The sequence below is a fragment of the Dreissena polymorpha genome, chromosome 15 (assembly GCF_020536995.1).
Source record: "Dreissena polymorpha isolate Duluth1 chromosome 15, UMN_Dpol_1.0, whole genome shotgun sequence".
Taxonomy (NCBI): domain Eukaryota; kingdom Metazoa; phylum Mollusca; class Bivalvia; order Myida; family Dreissenidae; genus Dreissena; species Dreissena polymorpha.
In genome coordinates this window covers 51172406-51196075 of record NC_068369.1, presented here as the reverse complement: position 1 = coordinate 51196075, position 23670 = coordinate 51172406, and the positions used below count along the sequence as shown (strand labels likewise).

Here is a 23670-nt window from a genome sequence, read left to right as displayed (position 1 = left end):
CATCGCCTGCACACACCTTGTTATTGGTATGTTCTAGTCAGGAGGTCAAGTGATAGACTCTCAGCAGTTTGACATCGCCTGCACACACCTTGTTATTGGTATGTTCTAGTTAGGAGGTCAAGTGATAGACTCACAGCAGTTTGACATCGCCTGCACACACCTTGTTATTGGTATGTTCTAGTTAGGAGGTTGAGGGATAGACTCACAGCAGTTTGACATCGCCCGTTCACACCTTGTTATTGGTATGTTCTAGTTAGGAGGTCAAGTGATAGACTCACAGCAGTTTGATATTGCCTGCACACACCTTGTTATTGGTATGTTCTAGTTAGGAGGTTGAGTGATAGACTCACAGCAGTTTGACATCGCCTGCACACACCTTGTTATTGGTATGTTCTAGTTAGAAGGTTGAGTGATAGACTCACAGCAGTTTGACATCACCTGCACACACCTTGTTATTGGTATGTTCTAGTTAGGAGGTTGAGTGATAGACTCACAGCAGTTTGACATCGCCTGCACACACCTTGTTATTGGTATGTTCTAGTTAGGAGGTAAAGTGATAGACTCACAGCAGTTTGATATCGCCTGCACACACCTTGTTATTGGTATGTTCTAGTTTGGAGGTCCAGTGATAGACTCCCAGCAGTTTGATATTGCCTGCTCACACCTTGTTATTGGTATGTTCTAGTTAGGAGGTGGAGTAATAGACTCACAGCAGTTTGACATCACCTGCACACACCTTGTTTTTGGTATGTTCTAGTTAGGAGGTTGAGTGATAGACTCACACCAGTTTGACATCACCTGCACGCACCTTGTTATTGGTATGTTCTAGTTAGGAGGTCAATTTTCTCAAACTTTTCTGAAATAAAAAAAAGAATGTGGTAGGAAAAAAACGCCACACCATTAACATCAAATTTAAATCAGCAATATGATGTCTGTTTGCACTTCAGTATGTCAATACTAGAATTTCAATGTGCAAGACACTTTTTATATCCCCACTAATAGAAGTTTAGGGGGGTATATAGGAGTAAGTTTGTCTGTCGGTCGGTTGGTCCGTGTCCGCTCTCTAATTCAAGTAGTTTTCATCCGATCTTCACCAAATTTGGTCAGAAGTTGTATCTAGATGATGTCTAGACCAAGTTTGAACATGGGCCTTGCCGGGTCAAAAACTAGGTCACAGGGTCACTTAGTGCGTTTTTAACATTCAGCATGTTGTCCGCTCTCTAATTCAATCTAATTCAATCATTCAGAGCTTCACCAAACTTGGTTAGAAGTTGTATCTAGATGATGTCTAGGTCAAGTTAGAATATGCGTCATGCCGGGTAAAAAACTAGGTCACTGGGTCACTTAGTATGTTTTACACATTCAGCATGGTGTCGGCTCTCTAATTTAAGTAGTTTTCATCCGTTCTTCACCACACTTGGTCAGAAAGTGTATCTAGTTATCTCTATTCCTGAGTTACTTACCGTTCTTAATTGTGACAAGTATATAGTAGTAACTAGCATTATTTATTAAATTACTATACAGTGCGCATTATAAGTGAAAAGGTACATGTTTAAATGGTTAATAAACAACATTAATAAATGAAATAATTTCTTTCAGATAAGATAACGCGAAATGAGAAGTTCTTAGCATGTCTGGCCTCTGGGAAATGGATCCTTCACAAATCATACTTCAATGCATGCAGAGAGGAGGGGCAGTTTGTGAAGGTAAATATATCAGCGTCGTTCTAGGAAAACTGGGCTTAATGCATGTGCATTAAGTGTTGTCCCAGATTAGCCTGTGCAAACAGTAGATGCTTTTAGGGATGACACTTTAAACTTTTATGGAATTTTCATTTAAACTAGGTCTTTTCTAAACGGAAACCCAATTAAAGTGGGAAGTGTCGTTCCTGATAAGCCTGTGCAGACTACACAGGCTAATCTGGGATGACATTTTACCAATGTGCTTTAAGCCTAGTTTTCCCAGAACTAGGCTCATCTGACAGTCTTAACGGCCAACAACAAACACCAAATTGTCTCAGAGACAGAGGAGTTAGTTGGCAAGGATTGAGTGTGGGATCTAACCTGTGGCTGTCGAGTTGTGCTGTCACTGGGATACCATTAGACCATAGACTCTCTCATATCCAATATGATTATGTTTCAAGGCTTTATTAATTGTTTTCGTGAATATTTGTAAGAGTGGGGATGTACAGGAACCCGAAGTATGAGCATAACTTTAATCAAATCAGACTTCCCGAAACTCCGTCGGACCTACGGACATGTCCGACACAAACAATAAAGGGCCGATCAAAATTCTTAAATTGTCGGCCAAAAATGTCTGACACAGATAATTTCGGGTTTTCCCAAGAAATTAAAAGTATTTATAGCACATCGGCGAAATACGGCAGAATACGCACTTTGCCGATTTTGTAAAAGACGAGATTTTGTGAAATTCAAATGTATTTGTCTGTCAGTTAACCTGCTGTGGATTGGTTCAAAGTTGTATTGTCAAAAATCGGAAATAATCTGTCCATGCTCGGTGACAAATGTTCTAGAAATACATTGGGTTCCCTGCTTATTGTCGACGAGTAAATAAATGCATGCTTCAAGCCAGGATAGGTACATTTGACCATCATTCGATCGACTTTTAGTTTAAACAAAAGTGAAAATAAAACAAAGCAACAGCTTGCAGTTATCAACGATATCGAGTAACAAGCACAGAGTTTAACGGGGATTTATAACCAGGTGATTTAGTTTTCATTTTTCTTCTTTTGAATTTAGTAAATTTGAAGTAAATAAGTAAGTATACATAATGTAGAAGTTTTTGAATGTCGCAAAGTCTGAAAATCAAAAATGGGTTGCAGATGCAAACGCCCATGAGCTAGTGGAAATAATACGAGGATAAGCGCCCCCTTGTAAATTTGTTGAGTCTTGGAAGACAGGCAGACCATGAATTTAAACATATTACTTTGTCACTCATAACAATGTGATTAACTTAAGAATAAACGGATGATATCGTTTCTTTCCAGAGCAATTACCCTCAAGGAGCCCGAGCCTGGACACTCACAGACAGTGAAGATGTCATTAAGCTTTTAAATCGATACGTAGCTGAAATAATTCGCGTTCAGAATAAATCTGAACGCTGAAACTCCGGTCTGTAAAAACCATAACGAAAAATAAATACAGTATTATTATGGGAATAAAAGTATTTACAAGTGTATATATCTGAAATCTACCTGTTGTTTGACAAATATTAACTTAGATCACAAAAATTACCTGTATAACATTTAAAATCATAGACATGGAGCGATCATTTTCTCAAAGGCAGCCATTTTGGCATTGTTGTTGTTGTTGTTATTTCGTACCATAGCTATTTCGTACCTATTACTTTTGGGGTATTTTGTTACTGTCGATTCTAATATTTTGAGTTATTATAGTTTTAATTCTTTTTTTGCTTCATCTTCTTACTATTTTCAATTTCATTTCTTACTGTTTTGCGCATATTGCACACTTATTTTTTGTGTTCCAACTCAGTTACAAACATAGTTGAATTTAACCTCAAGTTCAAGGGAGATAACATGAACCCTTTACTATACAAGGATTTATATTGGATGAAACAAACTCGAAATATAGTTTATTAACAGGTAAATTTCGATATATTTTGCTCAATAAATACTATTTAGGCAATGTTCTTTCATAATAGTCACAAATATGTGTGTATTTAAATTCAGGAGTGATGCGACCGAAATTCGTGTCGGAACTCTCGCTATTAAAAAGATAGAGTGGACTATTGACGCCAAGAGTCTGCCAAAGCAAAACTCATCAAAAGACTCTAAGGCGGCAATTTATATAAGAGTCTGCCAAAGCAAAAATCATCAAAAGACTCTAAGGCGGAGATTTATATTGACTAAATCGATACGATACAGATAGTGATTTTCTTAGTGACTTTAATAATGAGGAAGTGGATGTTAACAAACTTTGTTACTTTACTTTGTTACTCAAAGTTATATGATAAAAAATGAAAATTCTCAATTTTGTTTGAATTTCACGTATGTTCTTTGGTCTGACAGAAAAACCTAAGGTCTGACAGAAAATTCTGACCAGTCAGACCAAATGTCTGACTGAAGACTGTTGAGTTTCGGGAAGTCTGTTAAACTAGTGTGAATAAAGAATATACCTGTAATGGAGCCCTAAGTCTGAGTAAAGAATGTAATGGAACCCTTTACCGGTACTGGAATCAGAATTCTGAGCAAAGAATGTAATGGAGCCCTAAGTCTGAGTAAAGAATGTAATGGAGCCCAATACCGGTAATGGAATACAAATTCTTAGCAAAGAATGTAATGGAACCCAAAGTCTTAGCAAGCAATATAATGGAACCCAAAGTCTGAGCAGAAAATTAATGAAATCCCATGTTGGAGCAAAGAATGAAACCCAAAGTCTGAGAATGAAACCCAAAGTCTGAGCAGAGAGTGAATTCTTATTACAGTAAAACTGCGATAACTCGAGGAAGCACGGGACCGACATCGATGCTCGAGTAATCGCAGGTTTTGAGTAATCCATGGTATTATTTGTGTTCACTGTCTCGGTTGATAATGCTAAATTCTGACCGCAAACGCTTTATTTACATGTAAGACGGTGCTAGAGAAAGAAAAGGCTTTGTAAAAATCGCTTAAGATTACAGTATCATAAACAAAACAATTAAGATGATCTTAATTTCATTTTATTATTTCAACATACACACAAAACATATATATTATCAAAAATATCTCATCAATATTCACTGTACATGTAGCATAATTATTTTTAAAAAAGCACACAAGGTACGTACATGCGCATGAAAAAAAACACACACTAAAAACAACATAATCACTACACACTTTGCATTTTATTAACATTAGTCAGACTTGTGCTGCGCAAAGTCAAGGATTGAAGATTGTCGCAACCCATTAGCTTCCCGGAACTGATGGCGGAAGACGTTTCGCGATAATTATCGATTGCTGGTAATTATTTAATTATCATTAAAACTGTGTAGCTTTGATCTGCTTCTCAAAGGATGACAATTTGCAGTGTTTCTCAAATTGCAACAAACTTCACATCTTATCGAGCGTCTTTTGTCTGCTTGATTGCGGTGTTTTCACAACTCGAAGATTTTTAGCACCGATCAGACGAGAAAGCGTCCTCGAATAATTGCCAGTTAATTAGGTGTGAAATGCCTTTCAGGGACCGGCACACGCCCTCGTGTTATCGAAAATCGCATGTTTGAGTTATCGCTGGTATTTTTATATAGACATTAAAGGAAAATGCTAGGGACTTTCTTTAATGCTCAAGTAATCGCCAGTTTTCGAGATATTGCCAGCTCGAGTTATTGCAATTATACTGTATAATATATCCCAAATATTTTTGATTCCGGTTCATTTATGTACCTGTTTTTCAGGAAGATTTCGAAAAGTGGACAAGTAATGGAACATAAGAACTGTGTGTGTGTGGGGGGGGGGCACTAGCCATCAAATATGGGAACAAAATGGCCTTTGGAAACCAAATTTTGAAAAAAATGTAACTGGTATAACCGATTGGGGTTTGAAATAGCCAGTTGTTAATGTCATTTTTGGGGGAAAACTCAATGAATATGAAGAAATTTTCTGAGAGGTTGTAGCCTTTACTTGACTAGAGCTATAGTAAAATAGAAAGCCCTGATTCTGTTTCATGTATGGTTTATGTGTTCGCAGAGATAGCAATGAGTGGTTGCCCCTTTGCCTGGGGTGAGTTGATTTTGGCACAGGCAATTCAATTTTGAAATTTGTAGTCAGGTAGAGAAACTATCTTTTTGAAGCTTGAAAACAATTCTTTGCAATTAATGGGGATTTAATATAATAGGCAACTGTGGATTAAAATTTTAATCAGAAAAAAAGTAAAATAAAATGCCATTCATTTGTTTTAGCTAAGGAATTAATTCATTACAGGCTCATAATAGGACAAAATGCACCCACAGTGTGTCATTTCAGCAATGTTGTTGTGTTATAATGTGTTGTTTCTTTTTGTTAAAAGAAAGTATTAGATACACATGACACGTACTTGGTTCTGGGCTTGTTACGCTTTGGCGGGACAACCAAAGTACTGAAGATTGTTGCCAGTGTGGGCAAGCAATTGCAGCACTTCTGACAGAAGAGAGACATAGTATAAGCCTTGAACTTCCTTCTCAATTCTGTCTTATTGTATTTTACAGCCTTTATGTTAAGCAATAATGCAATTCTACCTGCCTAATATATTGTTCGAAAATAATATGTATGTTTGTACTGTATTGCTTATATGTATGTTTGTATTGTATTGCTTATATGTACTTTCAATGAACCAAATAAATAGTGTTTAAACCAAGCAATTGTAAAAGTTTTTTTCTCTCCCTGTTTCAGGAGGATTTCTTCGAGTGGGGTGGGGAAGGTACCCTGGCTCTTGTGAAGAACATGGACAACAGCGTTCGTCTGCTCGCGGCAGCCGCCAGGGAGTGGAGAATCAAGTTGTCCCAGCAACAACAGGTAATCCCTAAATTTACATGTCCACGAAAAATATCTTTTTTAAAAAAACAACATAAAATTTCATGACAACGAATGTTAATGAGTTTACAGTTTGTTATTGCTTAATCAGGTCTCATCGACCCAGTTTGGAGCATTCTCAACGTGGCGTGTGATTCTGATCTGTGAGAAGGGGAAAGTCAGCAACTTCATCCGCCTACTAACGGCTGGAGGGGCCACTGTGCTGAACATGAGGTACCTTATGAGCCATATCGTGAGAAAACTGGGCTTAATGAATGTGAGATGAAAATGTCGTCCCAGACTAGCCTGATCAGTCTGCACAGGCTAATCAGGGACCATTCTTTCCGCTTTAATTGTTTTGTTTTTTTAAACAAAGGAAGTCTCTTCATAGCAGAAAGTTGAGGCTGAAATTATTGGCAATTTTTAGCCTGTTTGGACTGCGCAGGCTAATCTAGCAGGGTTCCCAGCCAACCTGGAAATCAGGGAAAACCTGGAAAAACACTTTTCCTTTTTCCAGTCAGGGAAAAGTCAGGGAATTTGGGAAAAGTTCCTGAAATGAGGGAAAAATCAGGGAAGTTTGTTCGGTCAAACTTTCCCAACTTGTGTCCAAAAGTCCATACAATAATAACAGCAAATCGATTCCTCTGCATGGCTATGGTGGCTTTGCAGTATACATTTAGCTTAGTGTACTATTAGTAAATACCTACTTCTTTGTCTAGGATGGCTGTGTTGGGAGATGGGAGGCCATTGCAATAACATTACATAAATATAAGACATGTTATTGCCTGCAACTGCTATTTATTGAGGGTGTCTAAAACAAGAAATAGGTCGAAATTATTATCCTGGACTTTTTATTATACCCCCATTACTGGTAATGGGGGCTATATAGGAGTCACTTTGTTGGTCTGTCTGTCGGTCGGTCTGTCCCAAAATGTCATCCGATCTTCACCAAACTTGGTCAGAAGATGTATCTAGATAATGTCTAGGTCAAGTTTTAATATAGGTCATGCCATGTCAAAAACTAGGTCACGGGGTCACTTAGTGCGTTTTAAACAGAAAGTTTGTCCGGACCATAACTTTATCATTTATCGTTAGATTTTAAAATGACTTGGTACATTTGTTCACCATCATGGGACGGTGTGTTGCGTGAAAGAAGTACGTCAATATCTCAAAGGTCAAGGTCACACTTTGAGTTCAAAGGTAAAATGCTTGTCCGGGCCATAACTTTGTCGTTTATTGTGAGATTTTAAAACCATTTGGCACATTTGTTCACCATCATTGGACAGTGTGTCGCGCAAACAAATTAGGTTGATATCTCCAAGGTCAAGGTCACACTTTGAGTTCAAAGGTCAAAAATGGCCATAAATTAGCTTGTCCGGGCCATAACTATGTTGTTCATTGTGAAATTTTATAATCATTTGGCAAATTTGTTCACCATCATTGGACGGTGTGTCGTGCGAAAGAATTACGTCAATATCTCAAAGGTCAAGGTCACACTTTGAGTTCAAAGGTCAAAAATGGCCATAAATGAGCTTGTCCGGGCCATAACTATGTCGTTCATTGTGAGATTTTAAAATCATTTGGCACATTTGTTCACCATCATTGGACGGTGTGTCGCACGAAAGAATTACTTTGATATCTCCAAGTTAAAGGTCACACTTTGAGTTCAAAGGTCATAAATGAGCTTGTCCGGGCCGTTACTGTGGCTTTCATTGTGAGATTTTAAAATCATTTGGCACATTTGTTCACCATCATTGGACGGTGTGTCGCACGAAAGAATTACGTTGATATCTCCAAGGTCAAGGTCACACTTTGAGATCAAAGGTCAACAATTGCCATACATGAGCTTGTCCGGGCAATAACTATGTTGTTCATGGTGAGATTTTAAAATAATATAGCACATTTGTTCACCATCATTGGACGGTGTGTCGCAATAAAGAACTACATCGATATCTCCAAGGTCAAGGTCACACTAAGTTCAAAGGTCAAAAATGGCCATAAATGACCTTGTCCAGGCCATAACTATATCGTTCGTTGTGAGATTTTTAAATCATTTGGCACATTTGTTCACCATCATTGGACAGTGTGTCGCGCGAAAGAATTACGGCGATATCTCCAAGGTCAAGGTCACACTAAGTTCAAAGGTAAAAAATAACCATAAATGAGCTTGTCCGGGCCATAACTATGTTGTTCATTGTGAGATTTTAAACATATTCGTTCACCATCATTGGACGGTGTGTCACATGAAAGAATTACTTTGATATCTCAAAGGTCAAGGTCACATTTTGAGTTCAAATTCAAAAATGGCCATAAAAAATCTTGTCCGGGCCATAACTATGCCATTCATTGTGAGATTTTAAATTGTTTCTGTACATTTATTTTGTTCACAGTCATTGGATGGCGTGTCATGCCAAAGAATTCAAGAGTTCGAAGGTCAAAATGGCCATAAATGATAATGGAATAATAATTCTTAAAAATCACCATAAATTAGCTTCTCTTGTTTTGTGAAGACAGATTGCAAAATAGTCTGTGTCAATGCAGCATGTGGGGGTATACATCACGTCTGTGACAAAGCTCTAGTTTTTCATCAGGGAAAAGTCAGGGAATTTTGTTCATACAAAAAGCTGGGAACCCTGTCTAGGACAACATTTAAATCACATACATTAAGCCCAGATTTCCCAAAACAAGGCTGATATTTGATTTACTCTGATCTGGTCAAAAGAGATTTAGAAAAAAAATAGCAGTAGATAAATTTGATCTGGTAAAAAAAGGGACATAAACAATCAGTGGAACATTTGAAATGAACACATTGAAAAAAGATTTTTATGCCCCCAGATCGAAAGATCATGGGTATATTGTTTTTGGCCTGTCTGTTTGTCACTGTGTCAGTCAGTCATTCATTGTGTGTGTCTCAAAACTTAAACCTTGGTCATAACTTTTGCAATATTGATGATAGCAACTTGATATTTGGCATGCATGTGTATCTCATGGAGCTTCACATTTTGAGTGGTGAAAGGTCAAGGTCAATTTTATCCTTCAAGGTCAAAAAATAAAATAAAAGCGGCACATTAGGGGGCATTGTGTTTGTGACAAACACATCTCTTGTTTGTGTATGGTTTTTCTATTTGGTCGATTAAGAAAAGTTTGACAGTTGGATGTGTATATGGGTCTTTTTGGAATTATGACGTGCATTACTTTGAAACCAATATTATTTGTCGGACACTAATTTCCATGGGTGCGAAAGCAAATGTCCAATTAATGTTCAAGTCTAGTATCAGACGTTACAAAAAAATCCATGAACATTTTATGAATCCACACAACTTCATGTTAAAGGGATCTTTTCACGTTTTGGTAAATTGACAAAATTGAAAAAAGTTGTTTCAGATTCACAAATTATCGTTTAAGTTATGATATTTGTGAGGAAACAGTAATACTAAACAGTTACCATGGTCTAATATAGCCATTATATGCATATTTTGACGATTTAAAATCCTGAAAATTATAAAGCGTTGCAACGCGAAACGATTAAATAATTTGGAGAGTTCTGTTGTTGTCGTTATATTTTGTGAAACTACGAAGATTGCTTATATTAAGTATAAAATACGCCTCTTGTATATACATGGCAGGATGGCCGAGTGGTCTAATTGGTTTTTACTCCAGGACGTCACTGGTTCGAGCCCTACTAAGGTTTACTTTTTTTCTTTTTTTTAAATTTTATTCTTGATTTTTTACTTGAGCTTTTTAGATCCGATGTTTACATTTATCAATATAAAGCATTTAATGACACAATTCAAAACATGCCAAAATCTGTGAAAAGGCCCCTTTAAAGAAAAAATGAATCTACCATAATTAATCCATTATGCTTCGATGTAAAATAACATCCCAATTTATTATTCACCAAATGCTACCTCATATACTTTAATTTGTATTATTAAATTAAACAGTTGACAAGTTTATAGCCACTTTTTTACTTTTTATGTCCAATGGTTTATAGATCATTTATTGGTTGATGAGGCCATGTGCTTTTGTTTACCACTTCAAATACGAACCAATGATTTCTCACCTCAGTTATTTATTGACAGATAGTTACAGGTAAATTGTAACTTATGTGCAGCTTAAACGGACTTTGTCACAGTTTTGCAAAATGACAATTTAAAAATCAAATGTCATAGAATCAAAGCAGAAAGTATGCATGATATTCAAACAAACAAAATTACACACCTGACTAATAAAATTGTTAAAATTATATGTTCCTTTATTGGTATTTATCAATCGAAATAAAAATAATAATTATAAAGCGATTGCAAAATGTATTGTAGCAAAAAAGTGTATTACCTAGCTCTGTTTTAAAGTACACAAAAAATGTCTTCAGCTTGTTTGTTGTAGTGGTAGCGTGTTCTCTTTTGCTTCCAGAATTCCCTCATTCGATCCCTAGATTAGACTTATTGTATGTGTGTTCCTTGTTATTATTACTGTTAGAATTATTCCTTATTATGTTATTTCTGTTAGTAGAACAATAAAATATTTTTAAAAATAATAAAAATCTATGAAAAAGTCTTGTTAAGTAAAGATTCCTTTTAAAAGCATTATGTACACCAGCCCTGGTTGCTTGTTACAGGCCACCGTTCCCTGCGCGAGTGGACGCCACCCATGTCCTGATGGAGCCACACAAGATACCTGTCCCACAGGTATGCATTTAACGAGCCTCACTCTCATAAAAGTGGCTTAATGCATGTGCGTCAAGTGTCCCAGATTAGCCTGTGCCAGTCCCCAGATTAGCCTGTGCCAGTCCGCAATGAGGGACAACATTTTCCGCCATTACAGGATTTTTGCTGAGAATAGACTGGTTTTAGATGTAAAATTCCAGAATACTGGAAATAGTCTTCCCATGTTAACCTGTGTGGACTGCACTGGCTAACCTGGGATGACGTGTTATGCAAATGCATTAAGCCCCATTGTCCCACAGCAATCGTATAAAGTTTTTGGAAGTCATCTCCGTTATATAATGAATTCAATATTTTATGAATCACTAAACTTTATCGTAGGTAGGTCTCTATGGGGCAATGTGAACGGCCCAAGAGCTGTAACTCTAGCTCTATCTTTTTATACCACAGTAGCTTTGTCGGCCCACATAAATTGCTATGAGTTTTTGGAGCCAATTACATCCACATTTCTCAGGGGATTTAAGGTAGTGTTATAAACTCAGGCACTATTTTATTTTAAATATTTGTATCTAAGATCACTTGTGATTTAACCCTTTGCATGCTGGGTAATTTGTCGTCTGCTAAAATGTCTTCTGCTGAATTTGTAAAATAAGCTTTTTCTTCAAAATTTTTTCAAAGAATACTATCAGAATAGCAAACAGTTTGGATCCAGATGAGACGCCACGTTTTGTGGCGTCTCATCTGGATTCAAACTGTTTGCAAAGGCCTTTAAAATTCGGTTCCCGCACTGAAAGGGTTAAAATCTACCAAAACCAAGTAATACCCTCTTGTCTTCCTCCAATTTAGAAATATGCAATGTAGACTCAATATTCCATCTTGTCTGCAGGAAGACCTGGAGAAGCTCTTGTCCAGCGGGTGTCTGTGTCTGAAACCAGAATACATCAGCGGATACCTGTGCAATCCGGAAAGTGACGTGGCGGCATTCACACCGCCCGAGATTCAGGCCCTGCTTGCTGCGTAAGTGTTTCTTAATCTATAAGTTATGGAATTGTTCTTATTCTTCTATGTTGAAGCTTAGTAGAGGGGCTAGGTTTTTGCTTAGAAATGATTATAAGTATACACTTGTGTATAATAGAAATGCAATAATGCTGGAGCAGCTGGAGTTTCACTTATTTATATTGACCTTTCAAGTCCAGGGCTTTTTTTCTTGATATCGGGAATGGGCCCGGCCTTGAATTTTGCGAAAAATATCAACAAAACTGAGAAGGGGGAAAACTATTCCCAAAGTAAGCTAGACATTTTGGAAAAATTCCATCATTTTTAAGAAAATCTCTTTGAGGCATTTCTCTTGGGGGAAGGGGCCTTTATAAAGCCTTTGCTAAAGAAGGAAGTTGACTAGATCATTTGACCCTTATTAATAGGAACTTTTACATTTAACCCTATATACTTGCACCCTGTATATACATGTATAACCCCATTGACTGTTCCTGTTTTGTGTTTTAAATAAACTCAAATTCATCAAAATGTTTCATTTTATGACCTAACATTAAGGGTTTGACTGCATGACTTAATTTTTTTTCAATTTTCAGGATGTCAGGCAATGACTCTGGGAGCAAGAAACGGAAGTGCTCAACTGGTGACGAGTCACAAAAACGAACTAAACGTAGATGATCTAAACATGGTGTTTCAGCAAAAACTTGTTAAATAGAAATAGCGTCAACATGTTGTTTGAATGCCACTAACTTTTAAATAGTGTAAATGATTGAAACTACTAAGTGTTGTGCAATGTACACTTTACATATTTTTATGGAATTCGCCTTTTTCTCCCATTGCATATATTTATAAATTCAAAAACGTATTTTGTTGATATATAAAAGTTAAAATAAAAATGAACATACATTACATCAGGCTTATTGAAATTTACCAGCAAGTTTTTTGATAAGCAAATCATGTAGGGCTCTTGAATTTAACAAGCAGTAGTAGTTTGGCAAATGTTTTTGATACCCTACTGATGTCTTGTCTTAGGGATCAAGTTGTCAAGTACCATCTGTATAAGATACTACACTTTGATCCTGGTGGACCCAGGGGGAACCAAGTTAATAACCCCATAATCCTGGTTTACCAATGGGTTGACACTATCTCTGGTTGACCCTTTAGCCCTGGTTGACTCCCTAGTCCTAGCCCAGGTTCACCCCATATTCCTGGTTGATCTTTCAAAGGTTGATGCCCTACCCTAACTCTGGTTGACACTTACAACCAAGGGTGACCACAAAATTCTCATTGATGTTACATTTCGAGTGATTTTGAATCATGTTGCCTTTAATTTATTACTCTCACTAATTGACATCTCGCCAACTGTCAATCAGATTCTTATCTAAATATTGATCGACCAATCAGCGATCGATAAATCGGGGGCGCCAGTTACTAACGACCATGACCTGTTCACCATTCTCTAGACAAGCATAATGCCTAGTTCTCATTTATTAAACGAGTTTCGTTTATTTTGTTTGAAAAAATAGGACATGAAATATGGTGAAAAGGTGTAAATAAGGTTTATGTAGCTCGGACAGTCGGTATCCAGATAGATAAGTTAGAGGAATTTAATTTATTCCGTTTCCAATGCAGACAAGTCCAAGTGTAAGCTTCTATGTGAAGAATTACCATAATCCCCCTTATAAGAAAATTAATCTATTTCAGAAACTGAAAATGTCATATAAGCAATGTTAAGTATGAATTATATCACGTGAATATGTTAACTAATAGGGAATATTAGTATTTTCGTAACTTAACGAAATCAACGTTATAAATATCTTTTTAAGTCAAAAACAAGTGAAAACTATTTTATGTTACTATTTTAATAAAAATGTATTGATTAATGCCACCGGTTTGTTGTTCTGCACTTTCAATTATAATTGATTTATGACCCAAAATCAATGTTTAATATTACAAGGGCTGTTTGTAAAACATGCATGCCCCCCATATGGGCTCTAAGTTGTAGTGACAGCCATTTTGTAAATATGTTTTTTGTCACTGTGACCTTGACCTTTGACCTAGTGACCTGAAAATCAATAGGGGTCATCTGCGAGTCATGATCAATGTACCTATGAAGTTTCATGATCCTAGCCATAAGCTTTCCTGAGTTATCAGGAAACCATTTTACTATTTCGGGTCACTGTGACCTTGACCTTTGACCTTGTGACCTGAAAATCAATAGGGGTCATCTGCCAGTCATGATCAATGTACCTATCAAGTTTCATGATCCTAGGCATAAGCGTTCTTGAGTTATCATCCGGAAACCATTTTACTATTTCGGGTCATCGTGACCTTGACCTTTGACCTAGTGACCTGAAAATCAAAAGGGGTCATCTGCTAGTCATGATCAATCTACCTATCAAGTTTCATGATCCTAGGCATAAGGGTTCTTGAATTATCATCCGGAAACCATTTTACTATTTCAGGTCACCGTGACCTTGACCTTTGACCTAGTGACCTCAAAATCAATAGGGGTCATCTGCTAGTCATGATCAATCTACCTATGAAGTTTCATGATCCTAGGCATAAGCGTTCTTGAATTATCATCCGGAAACCATTTTACTATTTCGGGTCACCGTGACCTTTGACCTAGTGACCTGAAAATCAAAAGGGGTCATCTGCAAGTCATGATCAATCTACCTATCAAGTTTCATGATCCTAGGCATAAGGGTTCTTGAATTATCATCCGGAAACCATTTTACTATTTCGGGTCACCGTGCCCTTGACCTTTGACCTAGTGACCTCAAAATCAATAGGGGTCATCTGCTAGTCATGATCAATCTACCTATGAAGTTTCATGATCCTAGGCATAAGCGTTCTTGAATTATCATCTGGAAACCATTTTACTATTTCGGGTCACAGTGACCTTGACCTAGTGACCTCAAAATCAATAGGGGTCATCTGTGAGTCATGATCAATGTACCTATGAAGTTTCATGATCCTAGGCCTAAGCGTTCTTGAGTTATCGTCTGACAACCACCTGGTGGACGGACCGACCGACAGACAGACCGACCGACCGACAGACCGACATGAGCAAAGCAATATACCCCCTCTTCTTTGAAGGGGGGCATAAATATCACTTTTATACCTAATAGCATGGGGGATTTCGATTCCTGATCGGTGTCAGAAAGCGTGTACAACTCAAGCAAAATCTCAGTAATAAAGCGCTATTCGTGTCAAATACATGTGGAAAAATGTTACATTAGTATTTTCGAAAATAAAATGAGTAAATACCAGTTAAGAGGTGTTTATGTATTACTAATACCACCATTACATGTAGTAACTGGTTAGATTTCCATAAGCTCGCAAGCGTTTGGGAGCATGTTTTAAATACTGAAATACCTGTTATAGGTAGCTAATTTTCTTTAAAAACTTATATTTTTGTTTGCATTAACATAATAAATATATGACACAAACCCCTTTTACCAGTGTTACACAGGGCGAAACAAATTCCATAAAATCATCCGGAATATCGCATAATCTAAAGGCAATCTATAGGCAAAGAAGCCACTTTGGTGTTCGCTGGTCTAGGTTTTTTAACTGCGTAACTAAGTGGGCAGAACGATCATCTTCCAGGCAATATGTCAATTGATTTTGTAAACAGAACAAATGATGACAGTCTGAGAGGAGATTTGAATTATTTTGGTGAGTAGTTTGGGGTTTGAGAGCTTTGACATAACAAAGCTCAGCATTTTTTTGCAAAAGCTGTTAAATTCTTTCATACCAACTGTTCGCGAGATTTGAGCAAATTTTCACGTTGATATTACTTTGTGGTACTCAAGTGATTTAACACTTTGAGTTCTTCGCAGTATTAACTGTATTTCAATGAACAAAATTTGATGCAAACATTTATTTTTCAACATAATCTCAACATGTATGAAAAGCAGTATTATTGAACTGCAAAATGTTATGTCAAGCACAATAAACAAAGAAAATAACTGAATAAATTTTAAATACTGAATCATAGTCGTACCACATAACAGCACCAAATATTCACCAGGCAGCTGATCTCCAGAAGTTTTTTGCAAATCACAAAAGTTGAAAACTGACGCAGTGGCAGAGACCCCATCCTATTTTTCACAAAATTTGTGCAAGTGTGAAATATTCCCAGCCCTATTCTTTTGACCTTATAACAGTCAAAGAGTCAAAGATTTCCAGCCTTAGTCCACAAAACTGTCACAAAGCCAAAGATTCCGCACCCTAGTCTGTTGACAATTGTACTGTCGGTGTAAAAGATTCACAGCTCTAGTCCACAATTATCCACAAAACTGTGTTGGAGCCGATGTTTCCCATCCCTAGTCCACAATGGATCACAAAACTGTCACGGAGCCAGTAACTACCACCCATTAAGCACCGCCAGTGCAGCGCCAGCCTCAGGGTCCCAGGGTTTGATCCCCTGACAAAGAAGCTCGTACTCGTCGCTGTCAAAGTAGTCGTCAGAGTCTGAATCACCGAACAGGTTAGGGCAGCGCATGGCACGAGAAGCCATCATGGCAAACCTGAAATAGATAAGTTAACTATTTATTTCCACTTTATTACATCGAAAGCCTAAGGCTTATTTAAGTCCTCCCAAGTCCGTTTCCTGGGTAGAACCAGTACTTTGTGTCTATGGGAGTGATATACAGAAAGCTATGAGTAGGGATCAAACACGTGACCTCCCAGTTGTTGAAATAGTTTGTGCAATAATTTTTTTAAGTTATAATCCTACATTACAGATCAGAAATATAACAAATATGAAAAATATTGTTTCAAATCCATGGAAACAAAACATTTAACAAGATTATATTCAATAACATTGTAGAAACATTATTATAATATCTAATCATTAGTCTTAAAAAGAGCTGTCACAATCTGAGGCACAAACTTTTGGCTCAAAATTGCATGATCTTCACTTTGGAACAACGGAATTTGATGCATGCGCATTGTGTCCTCCTAGATTAGCCTGTGTTCTTGATTAGCCTTTGTTCTTGATTAGCCTTTGTTCTTGATTAGCCTGTGTTCTTGATTAGCCTGTGTTCTTGATTAGCCTGTGTTCTTGATTAGCCTGTGTTCTTGATTAGCCTGTGTTTTTGATTAGCCTGTGTTCTTGATTAGCCTGTGTTCTTCATTAGCCTGTGTTCTTCATTAGCCTGTGTTCTTGATTAGCCTGTGTTCTTGATTAGCCTGTGTTCTTGATTAGCCTGTGTTCTTGATTAGCCTTTGTGGACTGTCGAGGCTAATCTTGGTCGACACTTTAAGCACATGCAGTCCAATATCCCCAGAAGCTCATATTATTTAAGAAAACATGTTCGCATTAAAGTTGAATATTGTAAAATAAACAATGACAGAGGCCTTATAAGGGCAGTTTTTTGTGTTTAACATTTCATCTTCATAGAATCATTATGGCCATTTTTATTGCGCAAACTTATCATTCACAATGCCAGAAATGATGGATGGACCAACAAACTAACAGCCTTACAAAGCAAACTTTTAACAGCAGCTCATCAATATGTCCCTCATCATTGTGTGGGAGGAGATACAAAGTGTCTTGTTCTGAGAAAACTGGTCATAATGCATGTGCGTAAAGTGTCATCCCAGATTAGCCTGTGCAGTCTGCACAGGCTAATCAGGGGCGACACTTTCCGCTTAAACTTGATTTTCGGTAAGAAGGGACTTCCTTCAAACTAAAAATACCATAAAAGCGGAAAGTTCGTCCCTGATTAGCCTGTGCGGACTGCACGGGCTAATCTGGGACGACACTTTACGCACATGCATTAAGCCCAGTTTTCTCAGAACAAGACACCAATTATTGTAGCTGACATTTCAAGGATTCTTAATATTAAGAAAGAAATTACACCGTTTCAATGGTGGTTTAATGAATATACAAAGATATAATTATAACAAGATTTATTTGAGAAACACTATGCCCCCCCCCCCAGAAAGCCAAATATAAAGTTGCTATATAGTTTATCACGGTTGCCAACAACCTGATGAAATAAAATTCCCTGACTTTTCACAGACCTTTCCCTGACCAAATCTTGGTTTTCACTGACTAATTTCGGGACATATTCAGCCTCCTCCTCCCCATACAGCTGACCAAATCCACCAATTTGATGTTTATTTTATTCTTTAACATAAAGTATTTAACAACTCACAAAGCAGTACTACTTGTACACTAATCTATGCATGATGCAAGGCTATATAGTAAACTAGGCGTAAGCATTCTTGAGTTATCATCCGGAAACCATTTTACTATTTCGAGTCACTGTGACCTTGACCTTTGACCTAGTGACCTGAAAATCAAAAGGGGTCATCTGCTGAAGTTTCATGATCCTAGGCCTAAGCATTCTTGAGTTATCATCCGGAAACCATTTTACTATTTCGAGTCACTGTGACCTTGACCTTTGACCTAGTGACCAGAAAATCAATAGGGGTCATCTGCCAGTCATGATCAATGTACCTATGAAGTTTCATGATCCTAGGCCTAAGCGTTCTTGAGTTATCATCCGGAAACCATCTAGTGGACGGACCGACCGACCCACATGTGCAAACAATATACACCCTCTTCTTCGAAGGGGGGCATAATTAACAAGAGCTGTGTTCTTGAAACACAATGCCCCCTACTGCCCTTTGAAACCATGTCTTTGACCTTGGAGGATGACCTTGACCTTTCACCATTCAAAATGTGCTGCTCCATGAGATACACATGCATGCCAAATATCAAGTTGCTATCTTCAATATTGCAAAAGTAATGACCAAGGTTAAAGTTTTGGGACAGACACACACATACAATGACAGACAGACACACACATACAATGACAGACAGACAGACAGGCCAAAAACAATCATTCGATCCAGGGGCATAAAAAGTAGACAGATGTATACCGGTAGCCGCGCCTTTTGGTTATTTTTCAAAGGTTTTTCAGTTTTCCATCGAAATTTGGTTTCGTTCAACGTTTAAAAATATAAACAAATTATTGGTTAACACAGCTACCAGTATATATTGAATGGGATCAAGTGGTCAATTTCAATTCCAGGTGTTAAATTTAGGAATATTCACAGAAACTGCGAAGACCTATTTGTTCACTATAAATAAAAACATATCCACAATTCTACAACGCCCAATTGATGTGCTATACATTTTTTTCAAGTTTGATTTAGCCATGCGCCATCACTACGTACCCAAGCATTTCCTGAAAGTCTTGTTCGTGAGTATCCTGTAGCAGTGTGTTACCAATCTCCTCTTGTAGCTTCTTGAGGTCTTTATGGACTACGTCGTGATCTGTAAGATGTGGTGGAATAGATATCAGGGGGTTTTCTTGTCATTTTGGCAAAAGGAGTCTTCATAAATTGGGATTTTTTAAACCAATAATTTGCATATTTGGGTATTTTTATCGACAAAATGGACCGAATTGGGATGTTTTTCATCAACAAATTTTTACACATCAGGCCTTTTCCTGGCCATATTCGGAAAGAATACTAATCACTTGAAAAGTTATAGTTATATACTGTGTTAGATATTTATGAAAACAAAAACACCGCAAAGCAGGTGACAACGCTCAGCTGTGGGTGCAGTTTTGAATAAATGAAAGCTTGTCAGAAGAAAAGGAAGAAAGGTAAGTGGTGAGAAGATGTTATTATATTTAGAGGTCACAGTGACCTTTGACCTAGTGACCCAAAAATATGTGTGTCATGTAGAACTCATCAAGGTGCAGCTATATATGAAGTTTCAAAGTTGTAAGTGGAAGCACTTTGATTTAAGAGCCAATGTTAAGGTTTTAGCATGATGCGGACGGCGGACAAGCTGGCTATGACAATACCTCGGGTTTTCTCCTAAAACAGCCGAGCTAAAAAAATCAGTAATAATAATCATAAGAAACTTCTTTCGAATAAAAATAAATTAGTTTTTTTTTAACAATTTTGGTTTGGGATTGCGTGTGTTTGCCTCGGGATCGGGTCCGATTTACAGCCTTTTTTTAATATCAGAAAAATCCTTGGATGAATGTCAGTTCATTAATATTTTGCAACATCTTTATGGATCAAAACATAATCAGTAAGATCTGGGACTGGGCTGCTCAAAACTTAACAGCTGTTAATTTTTTATCAAGTTATTAACCCATTTATGCCTAGTAGACCCTCCCATCCTTCTAAATTGGATCAATTTATTTCCAAAATTAGGGATGTCTAGTATATTTATTTCTATATTTAGAATATTCCTTACAGAAATTCCTTCAAGCAAACAGAGCAGAGCCTGATGAGACGCCGCATCATGCGGCGTCTCATCTGAGTCAACGCTGTTAGCCAAGGCCTTTTTTCTAGACGCTAGGCATAAATGGGTTAATGTTACTTAAATGTTAACCCTTTAATATACGTGTCAATTGAAAACACATTTTTTGCATGGGGCATTGGAAAATGCTTGATAATAAAATTTATTTAAAAAAAAATCTATTTGGGTGTGAAGGTAACAGACTGTAACCTTAACTAGTCGTTTCAGTTTTGTGCAACCAGGCCTCGATACTCTGGAGTTATCTCATACATCATTTTTATGAACTCAATAGACAACAACATGATCTGCAAAGATGTGGTAGAATGCATTTATAACAAGAGGCCCATGAGGGCCTGAATCGCTCTACTGCTATAAACACTGTGCAAGTTTGGAAAGAATAAGATGGAAACTGTGTACTTAATCGCGCAAACAAGGAGAATTTTCTCAAATTCAAGGGGAGATTAGTGTGTACTTATTTCTCCGATACTGCTCATATTCAATAGGGTTCAAGTCCTCATTGATATAAAGATACTGTGCAAATTTGGAAATAATTGGATGAAAACTGTGGAATTAATTGCGTAAACAAGCGGGATTTCAAAATTTTCTCATATTCAAGGGGAAGTCATTCTGGACTTATTGCTTCGATATTGCTCTTTTCAAAAAAGGGTTTGAGTCCTCATTGATACAAAGACACTGTGCAAGTTTGCCAAGAATTGGATGAAAATTATGGACTTTATCACATAAAAAAACTGGATTTTCATTTTTTTCTCAAATTCAAGGGGAGATAATTCTGGACTTATAAATCTGATATTGCTCATTTTCAATACGGTTTGACTCATCATTCAGATAAAGACATTGTGCAAGTTGGGAAGTGATTGGATGAAAACTGTGGACTTTATTGCGTAAACAAGCCTTATTTCACAATTTTCTTAAATTCAAGGGGAGATAATTCTGGACTTTTTACTCTGATATAAACCATTTTCAATATGCTTCGAGTCCTCATTAATATGAAAACACTGAACAAGTTTGAAAAGAATCGGATGAAAACTGTGGACTTTATCGCGTAAACACGAAAAAGTCTAACGCACGCATGCGCGGACGGACGACGGAAACCACGCTATGACATAAGCTCTCCAGGCCTTCGGCCAGTAGAGCTTAAAATCAATTCATACCTCATTTTTTTGTAAAAATCTTTTTATTTATTTCATGCGAAAAAATATATTTTACCCCATTCTTACCAATAACTTAACATACAAGTATTTGGATTTTAAACCTTGTTTTCCTCCATGCCTATTAAATTATGGTGTGTCACTGTAGATCCCTTCTGAACAATCAGGGGCTGTATTCCCATAATTGCTTCGACAAGGCTTAACATCAGTGTTCTGGCGATTTCACCAGTTACTTTCAATCTAAATACCGGCTATTTTTTCCCAAAATATAAATTAAAATGGCACAAATACTTCCGTTTTATTGCTTAGTCGCCGGCTACTTTGAATATATAACTGACTGCTCAAATTCTTCTGGAGAACCAATTTAACTAGCCACCAGGCCCAAATTTGTCGAAAATAGATAAGTTTGGCTTAAGAAAATCTGGCTTAGGTCCTGCCTCACTATTTTCATTGATTTTTTTTAATGGATGAAGGTGGTGTACAAAAAAGTATTTATTGGGTGTAGTCCAAATACAATTTTCACAAGCATCAAGCCCAGTGTCCACAGAATGCAAATCTTTTAGTGAAATACTTACAGCAGATGGGTTCTACAATCCCCTTCATGACCATCATCCGATGTTGATCGCCTTCGACATCAACGCGGCGAGACTTGTCAAACATGTGCTGCATGAGTGAACAGCAGTGGCCAAAATGGCGTCCGCACACGACGCACTCTGTCGACTGCTGTAACCAATGGCAACCAGCCTTGAAGTGCTTGAAGTCTTTGTGGGTCAGTTTGTCGTAGTAGTGGTCCTTGAGTTTATCGAAGGGACTCTGACCTGTGAACTCTGCTAAACAGACACCTGGAAAAATGATCTTAAAGTGACTTTTCACTACATGTATTGTGAAAATTAATTTGTTAAATACAAAATAAACAAGCAAATTCGTTGAATTGATATCCCCTGCCAAAATACTTCTGGACACAAATATTTCTGGACGGATGGACAACGTCAACATCATCCTCTTATCCATATACATACTCATACCAAGTTTCAATGAAATCCCCCAAAGCACTTCCAAGATATGGCTCAGGAAACAAAAAAGCAATTTTTTTTCAAGATACAAAGGGCCATAACTCCGTTATAAACAGATGGTGTACAATGCCATTTGGCGTGCATCATCCTCTTATCCATATATATACTCACACCAAGTTTCAATGAAATCCTCCAAAGCACTTCCAAGATATGGCTGCGGACACAAAAGTGCCGGACGGACGGAAGGACGGACAACGCCAAAACAATATCCCTCAGCCTATGGCGGAGGATAATTACCCTAATTAATAACAAGAGCACCGCATAACGGGTGCCACACTCGGCTACGGGTGCAGTTTTGAACAAGAAACCGTCGGAGACGGGTGATGCTCCCCAAAGTTTTTTTTGTCACAATATTGCACTATATATTCAAGTAAAAGGAAACGTCTTGAGGGCACAGCAGTTGGGGGGGACAATAAATTTTTTTATAGAAAAAGGGCCATAACTCTGTGAAAAATCATCCGACCAGAACCCGCTGATAATATGCACATCTCCTCTTGGTAGTGAAGCTTCCCATAAAGTTTCATTGAATTCCGGTCATTAGTTGCTGAGAAATAGCCCAGACAAGAATTGCACTATATGAACAGTTAATGGAAAATTTCAAAGGACCATAACTCTGTGAAAAATCATCCGACCAGAACCGGCTGATAATACGCACATCTCCTCTTGGTAGTGAAGCTTCCCATAAAGTTTCATTGAATTCCGGTCATTAATTGCTGAGAAATAGCCCGGACAAAAATTGTGCATGGACGGCAAACACACGGACGGACAGACGAAGCGGCGACTATATGCTCCCCCCAAAAATTTTCGGGAGAGCATAATAAATGAAAGCTTGACAGATTTGTATAAAAAAAATTAGAGGTCACAGTGACCTTGACCTTTGACCTAGTGACCCCAAAATGGGTGTGGCGTGTATAACTCATCAAGGTGCATCTACATTATGAAGTTCCAAAGTTGTAGGTTGAAGCACTTTAATTTTAGAGCC

At 37.5% G+C, this 23670-nt stretch overlaps 1 protein-coding gene across 1 annotated transcript in view; it reads left to right on the top strand.

Moving 5' to 3' along the window:
* LOC127859748 (DNA topoisomerase 2-binding protein 1-like) overlaps positions 1 to 13071 on the top strand; it is a 266921-nt gene extending 253850 nt beyond the window's left edge. The window contains exons 25-29 of the mRNA XM_052397256.1: positions 6386 to 6508; positions 6618 to 6739; positions 11124 to 11193; positions 12056 to 12186; positions 12759 to 13071. Of these exons, the coding sequence (XP_052253216.1) occupies positions 6386 to 6508; positions 6618 to 6739; positions 11124 to 11193; positions 12056 to 12186; positions 12759 to 12840 (528 nt within the window). The 3' untranslated portion in view covers positions 12841 to 13071. The remainder of the gene's footprint in view (positions 1 to 6385; positions 6509 to 6617; positions 6740 to 11123; positions 11194 to 12055; positions 12187 to 12758) is intronic.
* Positions 13072 to 23670: the final 10599 nt, after the last annotated feature.